The sequence below is a fragment of the Nelusetta ayraudi genome, unplaced genomic scaffold (assembly GCF_046127955.1).
Source record: "Nelusetta ayraudi isolate G7.1 ecotype Tasmania unplaced genomic scaffold, CSIRO-AGI_Nayr_v1 ptg000011l, whole genome shotgun sequence".
NCBI classification, from domain to species: domain Eukaryota; kingdom Metazoa; phylum Chordata; class Actinopteri; order Tetraodontiformes; family Monacanthidae; genus Nelusetta; species Nelusetta ayraudi.
The window spans coordinates 1682892-1704858 of NW_027466061.1; the positions used below are offsets into that span (position 1 = coordinate 1682892).

The window sequence follows — 21967 nt, forward strand, 5'->3', positions numbered from 1 at the left end:
TGGCAGGCCCAAACCTGTAACTCCAGTTTAGTACATTAACATTTTTTTTTTCTCCTACTGCTCTGTTGTTACATGATGTCTTGTATTGCAGTTGACGTGGTCTTCACAGCAACCGACAAAAGAAAAAAAGAAAAAAAGAAAATGTGACTCACTTTTTTGAAACACTTCAATCAACCCACCTGATTATTATTAGCATAGCGTAATTAATGTAAATTATAACGTTTTCTGCTCTTTGATTTACATTTGTGATTTTAGGTGAACGCATGCCAATAAATATTTTCTATTGTATTCAAAATAGCAAAATCGATTCTAAGGATTAATCTAGATTAATGTACAGTACCTACTGGTATGCTTTAGACCCCGAAATGGATAGAACATATCACAACACTGCTCTGTCACTGAGTTGCTTCTCAGCATCAGAAAAAAGGTTACAAGGAACTGACTTGTATAACTGGTCATTTCAGTCGCTATTACGAAGACTACACCACAGCCATCAGAGGGAAGAGTGGAAATGAGAGGCTAAGTCTCCTCGGAAATGGGTGGAGGACAGGTGCTCTAATGACATGGCTTACGCAGGGTAATGGTAGGCCAAGGGGCAAGCCACAATTCCTTACCTTAAATACAAACATGACGCATCCCTCCTGTGAATTCTCTGGAGTTTTACAGCACACAGAAAGTAAGAGAATTGTCAGTCGACCTCCAAGAAGGTGGCCATTAAAAAAAATCTCTGTGGCTCACAGGTCAAGTGGGAGCCATGCTGAAATTAAGCTCTTGGTGATTTGGAAACAACAAGCTTTCTCTATATTATATCAGAAGCTAATAAAATCACAGTTCATTAGCTTCTGATGTTGCCTTGTAGCATCATTATGAAGTTAGCGTGTCCTTTGTTTCCCCTGTCTAACTTCCTGCTGTCGCCAGCACGAGCTACCAAGGCTAATGACTTGAAAGGATCAGTTCTCGCTATATTTTGCATAACTCCAGTCAAAACACACCTTTTTGAATTTACTGGTGGAATGACTGCAACCGAAACTATTAGCTGGTCGATCAAGACTATCACCTCCCAGAACTCCCTCGTAGGGGGCTTCCCTTTCCAATTAAATTAGCTTGCTTTTCATGTTGCTTTCACTTAAGGCAGCAAATTGCAGTTGTTGAACCAAAAATAGACCTGCCAAAATTTAGAACATCTGCCACCATGCTTCTTGACTGAACAGAGGAGAAATAAGTTGTTGGGTGACATCACTCACTGGATGTCATGAATTTGTTTTAGCAACACCTTGACAAAAACGACTTTGATTTTACACAGTAAATCCATTGATTGTATTCAATGAAGTGATTAATATTTAAAGTTCGTGTTTTGAATAAGGTTTGAGAGGAACTCGTCAGTCGTTTTTTTTTTTTTTTTACGGTTTGGTGTAATGTAACACTATGACCACCAGAGCGCACCAACATAACTGTTACCTCCAACCGAAGGAAAAGAAAGGGAAGTGGACAAACTCAACCTACAATACCATTAAGTATAAATGCTTACAGTATTTTCTCATTTGGCTACTTTTCATGATTAAAGAAAATGAGTAATCATCACATATGCATGTAATCCATTTGGGCTGCATTATGTTTATTACAAATTCTAATTTGTAATATATTTACAGAAAATGTTCTCTTCCTTACCTCGTTTGAATGTTTTTTAAAAAAAAATGACCATGTGTGTGTATTCGCTGCTGCACTGGCTCGGTATGCAGCAGAAAGGCACAGCACAGTGGAATGAACTCTGCATGTTACCCTGCAGAGTTCACTAGAGAGCTTCCTTCCAGTCGGGGTTTGTTTGTGTTGTACAGGTGCCCCAACGCTGCTTTCACCATGAGCACATATCAACGCTGCAAAGTCTTAATGTGCAACACGGTCCAGGTTACTCAAACAAGTATGCAAGAGGGTGTCAAGAAGATGAGTAGATTCATATGTCAGAGGTCACATGGACCCATTGTTGAGTGCGAGAGAGCACATTTGCGACGCACCATCAGCAGGACGGCGGAGAGGATGTGGACTCATTAGCCTCAAACTGCTGTCTGCTGATGACAGATAGCAGCAGGTTCAGAAAAGGGTGAGTGAAGGCCCTCGCCCTTGATTCACAGATGACTGGAGCTTTGGGTGGTGAATCTTTGGAATCATCTCAGGGTCTCGGACATGCAGTGAGAAATGCATCATACAGCAATGATTTATGAAATGCAAAGAAATATAATGTATTTTAAACCAGTGTAGAATATTACTGCACAATTTGAAATGTTTAATGGGACAAATACTATTTTAATATTTTGAAATATGCACCCATAGATATAATCATCCATAGATTAGGGGTTGATAATAACAAGTGTTCAGGTATTCAGAAGTGCAATTTTCATTGAGCTATTTATTATTATCTTGAATTTTTGTAAAAAAAAAAAGAAAAGATAAAAAAAGAAAAGAAAGAAAGAAAGAAAGAAAAAGAAAAAGATTTTTTTTTTTTCTTCTAATTTGCGATTTACACACAAACAGTCACAAAGTACTGTGTCTACATGGGTTCTCTCCAGGTTCCCCAGCTTCCTCCCGCAGTCCAAAAACATGCATGTGAGGCGAATAGGGAACTCTAAATCAACCATTGGTGTGTGTGTGTGTGTGTGTGTGTGTGTGTGTGTGTGTGTGTGTGTGTGAATGGGTGTCTGTCTTTGTTTGTCTGTCCATGTTGCCCTGCGATGAACTGGCGACTTGTCCAGGGTGTCACCCTGCCTTCACCCTATGATGAGTTCAGGCCCCAGCCTATCTGAACAGACCCACCCCCCCACCCACCCAAAGGCCGTCCCCCAACTCAGGAGGAAGCGGGTATAGAAAATGAATGGATGGATGCAGTATACTATCCAATTTCTCTGTGCTTGCAACAAATAGGTATTCTGTACTATTCCATTACTAATGGAGGTGACAACAGAGCAGCGAGACAACTCCCTGACGATATTTGTGTATTGTTGTCTGGGGATATGACGTTGGGGTGAGGAAAAGTACAACAAAGCCGGTGCCAAAGTCTAAATATTTTCTCAAAATGTGACGTGGAGCTTCTGTGCGTGTGTTTGTGGGCGTATGTGAATTATATCATTGCGTGGTCTGCAATCACTTGAGAATTATTACATTTTAGTATGGAGTCAAAGTATACAGTTAAGGTTATTCATATAAAAGTGAAGGTTGCCTGTGGTGAAGAATTGATCTTTTTTGTGCAAATATAAAGACATAAGAAATACTTGCTTCAAGGCTTGACGTAAGTACACATTAACTTAGTAATAATCAAAAGAATACACAGATAACATGTTTAAAGAAATCTCCATATTTCCATATGGATTTTTTTTCTGTAGATTGCATGTTTGTTTCTTTATTTATTTCTTCAATGTATCAGTAGGTAGAAGGAGATGAGAAACATCTTTAAATTTTGTAAATTAGCAAATTACTTGAAGGTGTGTCCACATTCCACGCAGTAAACAGGCTATGCTCACGGTCAGCACAACCTCCTGGCAAAAAGGAAACAACACCTCTAACTGCAATGAAATCCTGTGAAGTGTATCTTTGGCTCCCTGCAGCTTCTAGTGCACAGGTCACATTTGTGTTTACCCTTTCTTTCAACTCCCTCCGAGATGAGATAAGGACTCTTTTGGGGTCTAATGCTGTCAGTTTACTCTAAATCGACCGTCAGTTTTGGTTTTCCTGCAACGCCTCTTCCTGGTGGGGTACAGAACACAACCTGCTTACGTAAATAAGCTGGGGGAGAAGGCAGGGGGAGCCAAAGGTGAGTCCCTGCTGCCATATTTCACATGAGGAACCATTGTTTTGCTTCAGAATTATTCCTTGCCATGCAAAGCAGTTTCCGTTCCTGCAAAAGGCCCGAGCCAATAAATTTGTTGTTAACAGTGGGAACAGACAACTAAGAGTGGAGAGGCTGTGACAGAACAGTGCGAGGGAGGCTTTTCCTTCTGAAACAAAGAAAACAAGTTAGTTACAGAGTCTTTTTGTATTTGCTGAAACACTAAAAGAAACAAACATATTGTCAAGCAATCTTGCGAGGGTGATCCTCTTGAAAACATTGATTCTTAGTTTATTGCGGACCAAGTTTGTTGTCCATGTTTTGTTTCTGTTTTTTATTTTTGCTTTCCTTTGCCATGCCCTACAACAGCGTCTGTTAGGGCAAGGGGCACGGCCATGTGTGGGTAACAACAAAATAAAATTCCTCCAGGACAGTCTGTAGACTTCCCTCACAAATACCCAGGCTTGAAGGATGTCCGTTTGTCCACCCTGTTTTCCATGAAAAGATCTGACAGCACGGTCACTCACTGTCATCCCCACTCTCTCCTCTGTTCTTTTTTCCTTTTGCCCGACTTCTATTTTTAACCTCTTGTTTTTGTCAAGTTATTGTGGGAGGCAAAGAGGATGCAACCTCGAGGCACCAACAACCCAGAGAGCAGCTCTTAGCAGTGGTAATGTCATTGCATCCCTGATTCTATTATTGTTTAATAACTAATAATAATGTTGATAGTAATATTTAAATCACTTGGGCTGCTAATGAAACATATTCATGTTTAGGGCAGCAAACACAGAGTTGGTCAAGGAATAATTTCAATTTCACTGTAATTACACTGTTAACTTAGAGGGGTGTTGGAGGCCTTCAGTACCTTCTTGGTACCCTTTTTTATTCAAGACCATCTGAAATAACATTAATTGAAAGATTTACTTTCACTTGCAATTACGCCTAAAGAAAGACAGGAAACTCCACCGGTTGAAGCGCTTTCCCGAAATCCCATTTCTCCTTCATTTTTTTTTCCTGATCCACGTCAATAGTTTGTTGTCCCGTGAGGCCAAGAGCGCCAGAGTTTCAACAGAATGGAAACATGAATGAAATCACTTCCATTTTTCTTTTCCCTGACACTGTGGTGCAACTGAAATGTTGACGCGATCATATGTTCTGTTTGTCGCTCTCATTGTCATAAGATGTTTTTACTGGAAACCCACCACTGAGCAGAGCACACATACGAAAATTCCTCTGGCAAGGCAATCATACACGTGGACTACTTTCCACTGGTTCAGCTGGAAGTCAAAGAGGTGCTTCATCCGAGATTAAATTTAGATCGACACCTGGACTTTTGCTTTTCCATCTTATTCACCTGTGTATCACGCGATCACCGGCGCTGATGCTGAGCATCCTGCTGTATCGAGGCCAGGTCTGTGAGGCCAGGGGATGTGCTCTCATAAATACAGACATGCTGGACCAACAAAGCCCCTGCTGTTTTTTTCTCACTATTATATAGATGTCAAAATAGTTTAAACAAAGGAAAACAAATAACTCCACAGGTTGGGATGTTTACAGTGTAAGTGGCATCAGGCCAACGCCAATCTGAACAAAAATATTTATATCCACGGCACCACCCAGGAAAGCCTTTCACACAAATCAAATATTATCAGCAATTAAAAGAATTAAAGGCTGGGCTGCGCATGTTTTTGAGAGACATTCTGAGAAAGACCGATGATTTTCTTGGAGTTTATTTTGGATTCGGGTCTTTACGTTGGACAAAGGTCAGTTTCCTCAGGCAGCTCCATCTGCGACCGGCGGTCTCAACCTCATAATTTAACACGACAACTGATAAAGAAACAAACAGGCTGGTGCGTTGGCGGGGCTGGATACAGGGTTGGAGTGGGCACCTCTTCACGGCTAAATTAAGATTCCCCGATGGATACACTCAGATAACATAAATCAGGAAATCCCATCAGGAGTGACGAAGTGCACTATTGTTTTGGTTCAAGTGGACAGCCATCCTGACAGACAGAGAATGCTGAGGCTGAGAGGACAGGAGGTTTACTCTGTACTGAATCTTGCTCTAATGGGTCATGCCATAACAGGTCATTTATACATTTGGTTATGTAACGTGCCGCCCCGCACACACACAACCTCCAGTTGGACAGGAGCGAGACATGCTAGAATTGTTTTTCTCTGTTTGGTTTCCACTGTTTTTTTGGGGTTTTTTTGAAAAAAAAAGTGATTTGGCAAATGTGATTCATTTCTGTACTCGCAGTCTATTCTAACAGTCCAGAGTAACCAGCATGATTGATGAAAAACTAGCACAAGGGTTCCCCAAGTGTCTATAAACAACTGTCCTTCTCTCACAATGCCTATAACTGACGGCTGTGTGATCCAGAGGTGGTTGGAAAAGAGGAGTGGATGACGCTTGGCTAAGGGTATTCAATAGAAGACAGTGAGGTGTCTCAAGAATTTCTGAGCAGAGGCAAATTATGGTGAGGCTGATGTACCTAACTTTTTTTTTTTACCTTTGGTAAAAAAAAAAAAAAACAGTCCTTGGTCCTTGTGGGACGGACAGCTGATTTTCATTAACTGCAGTTTGCCCAACCCTGGAACTCTCCACCTGAGGAAGATTAATGTTACTGTGGTTCAGAAAGAACTTTCCTTTTTGTTTCACGCATAAGTGCCGTTGTTTAAAGCCCTAACTGCACACCATTATTCGCCACCAACAACAGCCCAGTGTTCACAGGGCCTTAAGTTATCAAGGCCCTGTGTTTTACTATTAGCCACCCTGGCCAAGGATTCCCTGACTGGCTCCGTGTTGCCATGTTCCTAATGCCCAAAGCTCATTTTGCTTTGTATTGTCAGGTCTGGGCTTAAGTTTAGGACTGGGAACATAAGACCCTGGGAATACAGGTATGCTCAGTGTCAGCAGCTAATGTGACTTTCAAAGAAGAGGCCTCAGGAGCAGTTTAGAGTTCACTTTATTGCTTAAGGACACTAAAAAATGTTGACAGTAGCATCTTGTTTCCTCAATTATGAGAGTTTAAAAAACATGTTGATATTCCTGAATATTACAAAGATATATTCAAATTCTCAGGTGGTGTGTAAAAGTTTTTGGCAGCCTTACGTGTGTTAAAGAAAATCACTTCAACTTAACTTCCGATTTCAGCAGATTCACCGATGTGCTTTATTATGACCGATAAAAACACTTTCTCACTTGTTTCGCGTGTTCAATACACAAATATTTGGGGCTCGGCACGAAAAGCAAACAAACGGAAAAGAGCAGTAGAATGAAAAGTGCATGTCAGTGTGAACAAAGACAGGGCACGACTTGCTTCCGAAAACAAACAGCGAATGCAGCCAGATGGATTTTCCATTGCAGAGCCAAGTTAATGAGAGGAAGCAGGGGAGTGCTTCCCAGGGACTGCATTGTGATTCTGAGGACTGTTCCACCTTTAACTGCTTAATTGAGGGAAACCTCCGAGAGTTTGGCACTGATTCATACCTGCCCACCTTGGTCAGAGAAGATAATCCCCACCTGGGATCCATTTTAAACAGAGGCTTCGCATCCGCTTTTAGCCAGATATATGGAAGGATGTCTGAAAGTCCGGGGATGTACATTCGACTCGGACGCCTCTCTGCCAAACTTCACAATCAGTTGATGCCAGCTTCACTTAACGATCTACCTGTTCCGCTGCACAGTTTCTTGGAAGGTATTAAAAACAAAGGGAGCGGGGTGTAGACAGGTCAGACACGTGAGACCCATTGCTGGAACAGACCTGTAGGTTTACTGTAGGTTAACAACCGTCTGGAATGTTTATATGTCCTCATCGCCATGCAGTCTTGTCAATTCAGGTTTTCACACGTGTGAAAGACAGGTTTGAGATCAGGTAGGAAAGATGAAAGATAAAAAGAGCAAACCCACTGCTGCCAAAGCTGCAAGTAAGTAATTACAGTGGATCTACATTTCCAAATACAAAATTTCCCAACCCACTTTCCCAGAAATCTGACTTGACAACAGAGATGATTAGATCAATGATGGTGTTTTTTGAGCTCCCATTTTCTTGAAAAAATATTGGCTCAATTTAAACTCAGAGCACCATATTCTTCTAAATGGTTACATGATAGAATTTGTGTAAAAAAAAAAAAATCTGATCAGAAACATCTCACTGGTTAGTGAGTCCCCCCAAAATAACCATATTAAATTAAATTATACTAACGAAAGGAAAACATTTTACTGCCTTTATTTCTGTGATGAAAAAATTAAAAAGAAGGATTTAAAGGAGACTCAACAAATGTTGAAGTTGACGCACATTGTGTTTTACAATGTATTCACAAGAAAACAGCGTAGTATGTATGTATATATATGTATACAATATACATGTATATATATATATAATGTATGTATATATACATACAGTATATATGTGTATATATATATATATACACACACACACACATATATGTATATATACATATGATAATATAAGAGTACAAATAAACTAACAATATCACAATAATATTATAACAATACTGTGGTTAAATTACGACCAATATAACTTTTCTAACATCTAACTATGGAAACATATGATATATATTATCTATATCCCATCTCCCAGATAAACATGTGTCTGCTGAGCAGCTATCAGGGTTGTATTTTTTTTTTTACATTCTTTGTCCATCTCTAAAGAGTTAAAAAGAATCTTGTCCATATCTTACAGTCGTGATAAATTGATTCAAGCTATAATTTATAATTTACTTAATATGCAACAACCCTGAAATCCAATCAGTCTCATCATGTTTTAACATTATATATTCCACTTCCTGCTTGAAAGACAATCTAAAATGACACTCCATCATGTCCTGAGGACTAAATTTACTTCTCTGCGGTGATTTCACGATGAGCGTGCACCAGTCTCTGCAACTGCAAGCAGGACAATCTGACAAACTGCACAACCAGACCTCATTCAACAGTATTCCTACATTTTTAAAGCAGCCTCCTGATCACTGTGAGTCAGACAGAAAGTCTCTGACCTGCAGAGTTTGGTCTGCACAGTGAGCCTCGCTGACTTTCTGTTTGGAAATGACGGCGAGCGGCTTCCTTGTAAAAAAGCTCAGTGGCTGCTGCACCTTCACTCCGGACAGCAGAGAGGAAGTTCCCTCCTAGCGCATAACGTAAACTTGGCTCTAATAAAAGCATCCGTTGGCACCTCGGTGGACAACAGGAAATCTTTGTTTATCGAAAAACATCCCGTTGTTGGCCTCAGGGTGGACGACCCCTCTTGTTGCGGGCCAGCCGAACGTCACATGGTAGCCGTGGTGGAGCCCCATACTTCAAGCCCGCCGTTCGCTGAACAAAGCTACATACCCTTAACGTAAACAACCTAGGCATCAAGTATTTATGTACATGCAATGTTGTGCGTCAGACCTGCAGGAACCTTTTGGCAAGGTATTGTTTCAAATCTGACCCTCACATGTTTTCAGGGGCCGCTCGCTGCAGCGTAAGTTTAGAAGGAGCCAGAGTGAAAGACAGTCGTACAGTCGTATCATGATTTGAATAATGGCGAAAAGAAAGCTGCAGAAACCAGCTAACTGCCTTCGCTCTACCTAGTCATCAGATTTTATTTAATTTTTTAGCAACAGATCCATTTCATTCACAGTGACAGTTTCACACTTCATCATTTCCACACACTGCATTATCACATTCAGATAGACTACATACCACAGGATGGCTATGCATATTTTGGTAAATACAAGCTTAACATTATATTGCACTGCGTCTGCTGGCAGTTGAGTTTGAGAATATATTGATTTTTTTTTTTTTTTTTTTAAAGAAAACTCAAATTTCTTGAAGATACTGGAGGGCTGGTGTTTACATTTGTAGATTGCGTAGATGGACACTAACATACTGCAAATGGGCTTGAGCTGTTACGAGGTGCAATATGGGTTTCACATTTCACTTGAAAAAAAGAATGCACTTTGTGTGACTTCGTCTGTGAGCGTGTACAGTACGACGAGTACCTGAGGTCAAGTTTCTTCTGGTGGCTGGTCAAACGTGGTACAGTCAACTTCTAGTCAAAGTGCACATACATCTCACCCTCACAGTATACCTGTGACTGCTCCCCTCGCACCCACAGCTATTCCTCCCTGTGGTGTTTACTGATTTCCTCCCTAGTCTGGCCCTCCAGTGGGTGGGGAGCCGAGTTCCTCACGCTCATCCTGCCGGGTCGCCTCGGGCGGTGCTCTGAGAACCAGTTTGATACGGTCATGACGAGGCGGAGGAGACCCAGACTGACACAGTGCACCTCGGACGTGATGGGGATGTCGGAAAAGAGGGCGTGGTCCCGGCTCATGAGAACGCTGCTACATTCAAAGTCCTTGACGATGTTGAGGATCTCCTGGCGCTCCGCCTGCCGCATCATCCCACGTACGTTCAGCAAGGTGGAGACATGCTTCTTCCTGTGGGGAGAAGGGATGCAAAGAGGAAGAGGAGCACAAAGGTGTTAGCGGATGCCAGGTCTTTGTGGCGTTGCCGAGCGCTGTCATCATTTCGGAGCAGCGGTCACGTCTCTCTGAGTCAGTGTCATCTGTTTCTGGTAAAGCTGAAAATTTTGATTTTCTGTGAAAACACCATCTCAGAGGGCCGCATGTGTAATGGATTCAAGTCTAATTCAATTTCCTTTTGACGTCAAACATGTCAGTGTGTGAAAAACAGAACTCTTGTCTGAACAAAAGAAAGACAAAATCCTATTGCTATCGTCGTTCACTATTGCCTTTTATCCCGGCCTTTTTACTTATTATTTTAGTAATTTATGTAATGTTTTTAATAGACTAACTGTATTCTTAAACTGACTTTGGGAAACACTCAAAGAATTCCAATGTATCTGTTTTAACCTGTTTTTAACTTGCACAAATGGCAATAAATATCTATCTATCTATCTATCTATCTATCTACCTATCTAATCTATCAATCTATCTATCTATCTATCTATCTATCTATCTATCTATCTATCTATCTATCTATCTAATCTATCTATCTATCTATCTATCTATCTAATCTATCTATCTATCTATCTATCTATCAATCTATCTATCTATCTATCTATCTATCTATCTATCTATCTACCTATCTAAAAATTATTATTATTGACTGCAATATAATTTACGAAGCCTCAAAATGTTTTCTAATTACTGGGTTCTTCATAGTGTTAAAACAGACACATTTGGCCCCTGGATGAATCTCAAGAGAAGGAAGCAAGGACTCATTTGGAGGTCAGACTCCCATGGGTCGGCACAGTCGCACGTGTATGAATGGGCTGCTGCTGCTAAAAAAAGGTGCCCCGAAAACTTAAGGAAGGCCGCCAGCCTTCTGATGTCTTAAAATACCAGCGGGGGATGCCATACAGTAAACAAAAGGGTTGAGTCAAGCGGTGAGTTAGCAAGTCCTCATGGTCTGAATTACTATGTTTTGCTCAAAACTTCCACACCTGACTGGCTTTTTTAAATATGTGGCACCAGTCTGTCTCCTGCAGGGTGGCAGGAACAGGAAATACTCGGCAGCAGCTTCCTGTCTGCGCCGCAGAGGGCCTATGCGTCACACGCGGCCCGAGGTTACCAGCTATCACCAGAGTCTTAATCTGTCCACAAACAGCTTTAGCGGCTGGAAGTTTTCCCCCTAAGGACTCTCAGTGACATCCATTCCAAAAACAGAGTCTCCGTTTCTCCTAAAATAGCAAAAGCAGCATAGATACATTTCCATGCCTCTTTCCCTTGTTTTGATCCATTGTGACCACAAAAAAGAAAAAAAGAAAAAGTATATCAACAACACACATGCTTACATTTTTCTTGCTTGGGCTCGGTGCCAAAAACAACAGTAAATGTGTGGCAGTAAGCAAAGAAAAAAAACCTAAATAGCGCCACTGGGGTTTCAGTACAAGGAATGTGTTTTTTTAGATGCTTCCTGATCACAATAGAAACATGCAGACAGTGTTAATTTGTTAAACCCCTCACCGAATATCTGGAAACTCCTTGACCAGGACAGCCACCTCCATCTGGATGGAGGGAGTGTCCTCCAACAGAATGATGTCAGCCAGGTGGCAGATGATGCTGTCCAACCAGGACGCACTAGATTCCTGCAGCAGAGCAAAGTGAGTACATGTATATCTTTGTTATCAAAATCAAACGGGTATTTTAAAATGATGTGGTATCTAACCAATGTGTTGTCTCTATTTAAATGTATAATTAATGACTTTATCGGTAAATTGAGTTGTTACAAAAACAAAGGTCCCCACCTTAAAGGCTTATTGTTTGTCATGAAGTGACTTTTGATCTGAAGTGTCACTTTGTTTGCAGAATAAAGCTAACTTGACCTCTGCAGCGAAACAGGCGTTCTCTGTAAATGTGTTCAACTGAATGTGAACTATATGCCAACTTTTGCAGTTGCTGATCTACCCACAGTGCTTCTAAAATAGGATATGGACACCTTCTCCGTCAGAGGAAACGTGGACTAAGACCTCTGCAGGCCAAAGACCAAACATTGAGGTAATATATTAGGTTTATTGCAAAACTCCACTTAAACACTCAGGAAATGAGAGCGAAAATTCTTTGGCTCAGCATTCACTAAATATATGGACTTTTTTTTAGACATTCATTAATCTCCTTTTCCCTGTTTCCATTCTGCTTCTTTGCCAAAAAAAAAAAAAAAAGGAGGGGGGTGGGGGGTGAGGAGCGTCAGGGCCATCCCAGAGCAACATCAAAGCCAGCCAGCTGACAGGAACAGGAAGTTCCTTTTGAACACTGACGCTTCCTGTTGTCAGGCTGAGGTGACGGACACTTGTTTGAACTTGCTCACAGAAAGGGGCCAAATGCCAGTTCGTCAGACTGCGTTGTTTTAAACCTGCTTCCCGCTCTGGGCGAGCGCTAACGTAAGCCTGGTTCATCCATCTCCATCTCACTGACGGCAACCGTTTTTTCAGAGCTCACTGTATCAACAGTGCCTCGGTTATTCCTGACCTAGGAAGTTCCCGAGTCAGGCCCCATTAGCAGCCAGCAGACTTTGCAGTGCCAGCCCTGCTCAGTGCTCTGAAATTATTAATGACACCCAGTGTGAGAACTGCTTCCAGAAAAAAAAACCTCTACACTTCTAAGTTTCATGATAAAGTATTCACGCACAAAAGACTTACTCGACCAAATACAGTGAATAATGTCCCTTTCTGAGTCACTACAATGATCTGCATGAGGACATCCAGTTAACTCATTCTGTGAGCTTTATTAAATCTCTCCTGAAAAAACATCTTTGGAAAGCTTATATTGATTTTATCTAATTGTATATCTCTTAACCTGTTGAAATGAACTTTGTAACATTTTTTGGGCCACAATAAATTGTTGTTGTTGTGTTGTTTACTATAGAAAGAACAATAGTGGCAGAAATATTGGTGTCTGCAGTCTTTGTTTTTTTTTGCAGTATTCAAATATAAAATAGTCAGGATAAAAACAACAGTATTTTTATGCAACAAAGTATGCTGCTCCAACGCTGGTATTCTATGGTTTCATGACGTGCAGCCGAGTGTGTCGAGAAGTGATGCTGAGCCACAGCATGAGAGAGTTGTCAAAACACACAGACCACAGCCACATGTCTGGACCTCTTACAAGCAACTCTGTCTGCTTTGATTGTTATTCAATAAATGGTCTTTGCAGTTGATGCTAATCAATCACAGCTTCCTTCAATGTAAGCCCATCACCGTTGCCATGTCATTTCTCTTGCAGACTTACCAGGTCCTTAAAGAGCCCTTTCAGCTGTATGGCTTCATCCTGTAGACGGAAAGCCATCCTCTTCCTCATCTTGGATGACGTGCAAATGACCCGTCCCCGCATGATGGCTCGGACGTACTCCACCAGGACTCGCCTGTGCACCTCACCCACCAGCGTCTGTGATAAGCAGTTACAGTATTACTAACAGAGATGGCATCATTTGCCATTTTGTAGATGAGCCAGTTGACCTGATGCCAGGTTATAGCCATTATTTATTATGCTAACAATGTCAAGAAAAATGCTTCTGTGCTCTTGATCTGGTTGGACACCCTATAACATTCATGGCTCCTTCACAGTGTTGTGTTTTGGTTTTTTTTGTGTACCTTACGGTTTGATTTGTTTTTGTCTATGTTGACATCATAGCATAGCAACAGAGTTTTGTGCAGATTTGTTGCCTGCATGTCCATGATGTCAGTCTCCCATTTGACCACATCTCAGAGGCGCCCAGTTGGAATGGCATCTGTTCCATTTCAGTACAGTGAAATCCGCTTGAAAACTATCCCAGCTTTGTACAAGTCAACTGTCTGCTAGACACACCCATCAGAAGGTGGTGCACTTTGCTCATAAAGGGGTGCACATGGTCTGCATATATCATATTGGTGTAAACGGACACTAAAACACAACCAGCAGCAGCAGTCTGAACCATTGACATAAAGCAGGATGATCAGTGCTTTTTTGGTTTGGTTTGTTTGTTTATTTTATTTGTTGGTACCATATATTTCTTCCTCATCCTGATGCCTTCCATTCTAAATTATTATCAGCACTGATGACTGGAAGGTAATGTAACAGTGGTCAACACAATACCGTTTTAGTAAAATTAGATCTGGGGTGGTACCAAGTATTTCAACCAGTCAATCAACCAAACAAGCACATGTGTGTCAACAATTACCTGATAAGGTGGAGGGTCCATCCTTCTGAACTTCTTGAAGTGTTGTTTGATGCTTGCTTCAATGGCCTCAAATGCATCTGTGCAGTTCAGCCATTTTCTCTTTATAAGTTTGTCAAAAAATGGCTGAAACAGCAACAAACAAAGTTCAGGTCAGATTTGCAAAACATACAAAGACTGTTTTGAATTAATATTTTTAAATCAACACTTGACGGTTATTATAAGCAACTTTAACAATGCACTGTTTTTTCAAAGACCGTTGAAGAGAAGCAAGACTTTAGTGCGTCTTGAGTTGAGTTATTTACCCGTATGTGCTCAAAGAGTCTCTCAGTCAAGACCCTCACTGAGTGGTTGATGATCCTGTCCAGAGAGGAGTTTGCCCGCTGTGCCGACTCCTCGCTGCCCTGTGGGTCACACTGCCTGCAGCGCTCCACCAGGGATCTGCAAGAGAGGCCAATGACACAAAGGTAAACTCCAAGCCAACTGCAGACATTCCAACATAATGAATGGGAAGATGACACTGAATTGTTGGAATACCTGAGAGAAGGGCAGCAGTTGACCAACGCTATGGTTCTGGAAACATATCCGTCACCACGGTCTCCGAATTCTGCCTGAGTGTCATGAAACATCTCGACCTTCCTCTGAAAACTAGTGACAAAGAGGTTTCATAGAACTGTAAAAATGACATTTTAATGCAATGTCACTATCATTGTTCTTTCACTGGACCAAATGCATTGAAAAGTATATAGTTGTACAATTTGTAAATGAAGAAAACCTTGCTTCATTTCAGCTTTGACTTGTACTATTTTGCATGGTACACTATCTGTTTAAATATTATGATGGGTCTGAGTCAAAACACCAACTTACTTGTAGAGAAAATCAGCCAGTCCAGTCAGACAACAGCGAGCCACTCTCGCCCCCAGGAACTGGTTGACGGATGTAGATCTGTCCAAGTCCACTTTGAGTCTCTGCAATCATCAACATCATTAGACAAGGATGTTATAATATGATTGTAAATAGGTTTTGAAGTAAAAATGATTTAATAGTGTACCTGGATGACTGAGCGAGCCAGATGGGACTGATACTCCTCCACGTGCAGAGTCTGTGCCCACCTTCTTTCCTCTTCATCCAGAAGCTGAATCAGCTCTACTGTAACTTTTTCCTGAAAACAACAACAACAACAACACATTAATTATTAAACATTTACTTGTGTCTAGATGTTCTAAATGTGCATTAGTCCGAATTAATGTATAATAAATCCATTCATTCATTCATTCATTCATTCATTCATTCATTCATCTTCTATACCCGCTTATTCCTATTCAGGGTCACGGGGGTCTGCTGGAGCCTGTCCCAGCTGTCTTAGGGTGAAGGCAGGGTGACACCCTGGACAAGTTGCCAGTTCATCGCAGAGCATAATAAATACATTCCAATGAAATAAGTAATTATGAGGCAGTTTTGCCAGTATTTAAGAAATATTCAGGGAATGTTTACTTGCAATATTTTTGATGTTTTTGTCTATTTTCCCTACAGGCAGAATTAATGTCAGTGTTGCTGGTTTAAGATATATTGGAAAACTGAAACAGAGTTCGTTTAGTTTGGATAGATGACTTGTTGCTACATGACCAAAGCATGCAGCGATGTGATGATACCACACTGACATCTGCTGTAAATGCACTTGCTTGAGACCAATAATAATGGACATTATGCACAAAATTCTATGTTTTCTACTCAGTGTAGGAAGTTGCCTGAATAACTAGGAACTCACAGACCACAACTACAGCCATGTATTATCAAAATACCATGGCAAACCATAGCTGCATCTACACTGCAACTGCAACATGCTTGGAGTGGCTTTCTGTTTTTGTCGCGACTAAATCCCAATCGTAGCCAGTTGCTCCTTCTCCTCAAATGTCACTAATTGATTTGGTCATATAGCAGGTGACTGAATGCAAATCAGAAATTTGTTTTTTGAGAGGGAACTGCACAATAAACAAAAACTACATCTACAAGACAAGTTGAGTGATGAAATGATGAAAAAACTTGAAATGTTTCAGGTTTTTTTTGGCGTTGCCATGACTTTAAATTGTTAAGTGGTCCACACATGCACACATAATGTCTCACCCTGACAATGCTGATGCAGTCTTCCTCCAGCCTGCCCACAGTCAGTTGGGGTAGAATTGGTTCCAGAGCCGTATAGCTGATTGGAGAGCTTGCGCTAATGTTTCCTAGGACATCCCTGTAAAAAAAAAAAAAAGAAAAAAAAAAGGAAATGACATAAAGTTAATATGAAGCCTGAATAGTTCAGACAAAAACATTCTTATTCACGGTCCCACCAAGGCGTCATACCTGTTGTAGATGTTGTAGAACCAGTCCAACAGCGAATAAACATCCGTGATCTGCAGCGGCCCGCTGGTGATGGTCCGGAGACGTTTGGCCACGGCCCGATGGTAACTCTCCACGTACACCTGGAAGGCGGCAAACTCCTCTGGGTAGATGGACACGGCGTTTCTTCTGGCCGCATCCAGGTCATCTACCATGCGACCCCTCAGACGCTCCAGGTAGGAGGCCAGCTGGCCCGCCTGGGTGTCCATCTGGTGCGGCAGGCTCCAGTCGGCCGCCTCCGCCACCGCCTGCCTCCACTTGAACTTCAGCCGCCGGGGACGCTGGCTGCTCCACGTCTGGGGAGCCTCTCGCTCAGGCTTGGTCTCCTCCCTCAAGGCCCAGGCGGTGTCGGCGTGCTCCTCTTGCTGGATCACCAGCACCACCAGCCCGAGGTTGGGGCCGGCGCTGGGCTGGCGCAGCGACTCGCGCACCACGTCCCACATCTCCGTCTGCAGCGCCTCGTACAGCAGCTCCACATCTTTGGCTTTCCGCCGGCTCGAGTCCAGCGTTGCGTTGGAGCTGGAGAAGTCGTCCACGGACGAGGACGACGAGGGGAGGGTGCCGGCGGGGCTGCTGGGACACAGCGGAGGCGTGTGGACAGGGGTGGTCGGGGCCGGAAGGAGCGACAGCAGCTCACACTCACGCTCCAGCTCCTGGATGTGCGTGTCGGCGAGCAGGAGGTCACGGTGGTTGACCAGCTGCAAGATCTCCAGCACTGCGGGGATCAAGGAAGTGAGACAAACGCTACCATTATTTGTATACCAATAGTCCGAAAAGACGGCTTGCTTAATAGGACAGGGACATATGGAGTAGTTGACCAGTCTTGGCTATTTGTTGCTCTTTCTGGACATTTTTCTATTCCTAGCGAGGTACCCCGTGGAGCTTGGGAACAGAAGCTCCGTTTAAGGTCTATCTGGAGGAACCTGGAGTTGCAGGAAGTGCAGTCATTTCCTGATTTCACAGTCTGGTGGTGATTGAACCCAGTGACTCAGTAGTCTGGGGAACTCTCAAACTCATCGGAGAGTTGTCCAGGGTTGTGAGCAAATTCTTTGAATTTATCAAGAGGGCGGGGGGGCAATATTCCCCAAATCCAACAAATTCCTTTCATGAAAAGCATATTGTTCTTTTAACTGGGTGTCTTTTTTTTTTTTTTTTTTTTTTTTAAAGTTGTGTTTACTTGAGTGTTACCTGAGAGGGGCTCCCTGGTTTTCACCACAAGCTCTTCCTCCTCTGGCTCTTCCTCAGTCTCTTGGGACGCTTTGTCTGACATTGATTCTCTTTTCAGTTTGCCCAGACTGACCATCCTGAGGAAAGATGAGCGCCTTGAAGCGTCCACCTCGCACTCAGAGCTCAGGTTTCCACAGGGCAAGCTTTCCCTGCGCTCCTCCTTCCGTCGACCTGTAAACCTGAATAGGACGAGGCAGCATAAGTATCAGAGCTACAATTCTGACCATCATGCTGTACAATATATGTCCAAGTATGGCATGCCACATGTCTTGACTGGCGCTGCTGTAAGTGTGACGGCACAGTTAAAAATAGTCCCATTCAGAGAGCACAGCAAGTACACAACCTCGCAGTGAAAAACAAAAGAGGCCTCCATGGATCAACATGTTGCGTTGACAATTACATAACTCTTCAGGAAATAAGCACACTATATGGTCTCCTGTTTGAGACCAGTCAAGGTAATCATGGCCAGTGTGGAGTGAGCGCAGATTTGTCATAAATGCCGATTCTTTTCGATCACAGTTGGGCTGATTTTGTCATTTTCACTTTGGTTGAAAGCTTTCGTAATTAGCTGTAAACTTTTTTTGATACTTCAAATTAAGAGAATATCTGTTTTGTGTTCATACTGCAATGATTTGGGTCATATCATTTATAAAGTGTGAATAAACAGAGCTTACATTTACATAACATTATATATGCTTACAAAATAATTAATAAAAAAAACTGAGTAAGTCTGGGAGTGCTTATAAATGACTTTCTAATGCATGTTAATATAGGAACGATGTTTTACAAATAATTCCAAAAATATTGTTTACTAAAAATGTGCAGTTATTATTGCCAAGAGTTTTTCACTATTCTCAGAATCAATTGGTTCTTGAAATTGAAAGGTTGATCAACTCATTGAATCTGGAACCAAGTGATTGTGCAATCAAGCTTCTCACCGGAGCAGGGTCATTATTCCTTCGGAGCTCCTCCGTAATCCTCCTCTTTTTTCCCTCTGTGTTGGCAGAGAGTTTGAGTCCCCGGGGCTGTAGTTGGCCATGCTGTTTCCCCATACGTTCCGTCCTGATATGCGAAGGCCCTTTCCCAGTTTTCCAAGAGTTTTGAGCGGCGACACTCCGCAGATCCGCTCCAGGGTCCCCCTGAGGGGCCTCCCTTTCTGGTTCCCTGCCCCATGCCTCTCTGCGTTCACCTCATTCTCCTCCTCCTCATCTTCACGGGATGACTTAAGGTGGATGTTCCCTCTTACCTCCCCCATGATAAGACCCATATCCCCTCCGTTCCTCTCATCCTCATCCAGATCCACATCCTCAAAGGGATTTAGGTTCTTCTTGCAATCCTTCAGGCCATTCAGATCATTGAGATGATTCAAGTCCTTGACGTCCAGGTCCAACCTGGGTAGGATGAGCTCGCCATTCACTCTGGGGAATTCATGGCAGCTCTTGGACCTTCCTGGTAGCTTCTTTAGAATGGGCATAGTTATGGCTGGTTATTGAACAAACTGTAACATAAAAGAAGCAATGAGACATTTAATAAAATGTTTAAAAAGCAGAGCCTAAAACTGTTAAACAAATGAACTTTATCATAAAATGCTTTCACGGCATGCTACATTGATTTAGACCTATGAAATCAAAAATAATCTGCCCAAGTAATATAAATACTAACGAGCATGTCATGCAAACTGAGAAATATTGTGTCATCAAAACTGTTGTTTTGATGACACGTTAACCCTTAAGACCGTTTATATAACAGGAGACAAAAACATCCTCTCACATGCTGCTTACACAATGTACTTTTTTTTTACAATGGGAAATAAGTATTCACAATGAAACATGCTGAACCACAAGTTGGTACAAACATTTTTTTCATTTGTTAACTCTAAAAGCGGCCGACTCTTGTCCGCAGAGAAAATAAAATGCAGTAGATAGATAGATAGATAGATAGATAGATAGATAAAGAATAACACAAGAATACTTTTCCATTACAATAGATAGATAGATAGATAGATAGATAGATAGATAGAGTTTGGGACCATGAAAGCAAGATCCGTGTACAATTGTAAAGCTTACTTACAGAACAAAAATCTGAATGTTTTAAGTGATCCAAAGACAAAACATGGTATTGAGAATCAAGTTGAAACTTTTTTCTTTTTTTTTTGGCTCATTATCATTTAACAACACAAACAGGTTTCTTAAATGCATGACAAAATCTTAAAGAGGACAAAAATTTAGTCTTCAGAGTAACATAATTATTAAATAATAAATATTAAATAATTATTACTCTTAGGTAACAGTATGTATGAACAAACCACCAACCAGTTCACCAGGTCCAATGCTAAGGAACGACACTTACCTGGTGTGATGCACAGCAGAGTTTCAGTATACTGTCATCCTGGAGTGTGCCGTCCGTCTGGACTGCCGGCCGTGTGTCTGCATGTGTGTCTGACTGACGAGTGTGAGTCTGAAAGTACTTGGTGACTCAAGAGAGCAATGTGGCTGTCTGTGGTTTCCTGACGGCCTCTATTGTGGTGGAAGGTGATATGTGTTCCTGAGGAAAGGCCTGTCCTGTCCTTTCTCCCCCTCCTCCGCAGACCCTCCACCCTTCAACCCCTCCACACACACACAAGCACGCACGCACACACGGACTCTAGGGACCTCACCACACTGCCACCGCTGCAATAATGGCATTAACTGTGTGCAGTTATGGTGTCCTTGCTATTGTCTGTCTGTTGCATGCAGCTTGTGTGTGTGTGTGTGTGTGTGTGTGTGTGTGTGTGTGTGTGTGCACCAACTTGATTTGGTGTTGTAAACAAACTCCAAGCGACAATCGGTGTCCTGGTTCAGTGTCCTTGGGTACAAATTCCATTCCAACACAATGACCAGTTCAGCTTTCCTCTGTGGAAAGACGACTGAGAGGTGAGAAAATGACAATTGAACTCACGCTGCCTCTAAATTGCCTTCGCTATGAAGTCATGGTCATTCACGGCTGGTTTGTACAGCACTATTAAACTATGAAGGGGCATCATGGGTGGGTCGGGTGGGGTTGGGGGGGGTGCAATTAATTATCAATGACTTAACAATAAATGGTTTTGATCTGTAAAATCAATCTGAATATTGAAAAACGCCCCAAACATTTCTGACAATACTTAAGTCTCCTCCTGCCCCCTGGTGTAGGTTATGGAGAAGGACAAAAAAGTGAGCTCCCAACTGAGTGAATAGCGATCCAACGTTTAACTGTGAAACATTCTCGGCCATATTGGATCCAAGGAACGTGGGGTTTTCTGGACACCAACCCAAGCTGTCTTGGGGAGCCTGCCGACCCCTGCTGATGACGTCATCGCCACGAAACCCCTCAATAAGCTTTCTGCGGCATGACTGCCAGAGTTGAAGGCCCTGATGAGACAAATGAGTGACTGTTTTTTTCTTTGCATTGCTGGAAAACAGTCATACAGATTTGGGTGGCTGCTTTTGTTTTTGTAGGTGGCGCTGTCGAGCCCAGTAGGTTCATTCCTCATGTTTGTGAAATGTTTCACCAGCATGTTAAGGGTTGGAATATGCACTCAAAGAGAAAGGAGCACTTCCTGTTTGTTTTTAGTCAAGGCCTTGACAAGACAAACTGGCCTGTGCACACAAGATGCCCCATCCACCTTCTTCTTTCATGGTTTATTTGAGGATGCGAGCATTCACTCTAAATATGAAACACTTAATATCTGTCGGGCTGGATTGCCCCCACCAGGCTTTTACTTTTACTGACAACTGATGACAAATCCAAGGCCTTGTTTCTGCTCTCCAGGCACTGAGATGTTGTTTCAAAAGACACAGCACAGCACACTTTCAGATGTCAGTGGAGTCTTCACA

The 21967-nt window shown here is 42.2% G+C and overlaps 1 protein-coding gene across 1 annotated transcript; it reads right to left on the reverse strand.

Moving 5' to 3' along the window:
• Positions 1–9409: 9409 nt before the first annotated feature.
• exoc3l2a (exocyst complex component 3-like 2a) lies at positions 9410–20655 on the reverse strand. The gene is made up of 13 exons (XM_076019977.1): positions 20463–20655; positions 19052–19611; positions 18075–18292; positions 16851–17601; positions 16626–16740; positions 15553–15663; positions 15369–15469; positions 15039–15149; positions 14807–14942; positions 14505–14627; positions 13577–13732; positions 11816–11937; positions 9410–10264 (listed from the first exon to the last, which is right to left on the reverse strand). Exons 2-13 carry the CDS (start codon positions 19585–19587, stop codon positions 9943–9945), a joined length of 2802 nt encoding a protein of 933 aa, XP_075876092.1. The 5' UTR covers positions 19588–19611; positions 20463–20655; the 3' UTR covers positions 9410–9942.
• Positions 20656–21967: the final 1312 nt, after the last annotated feature.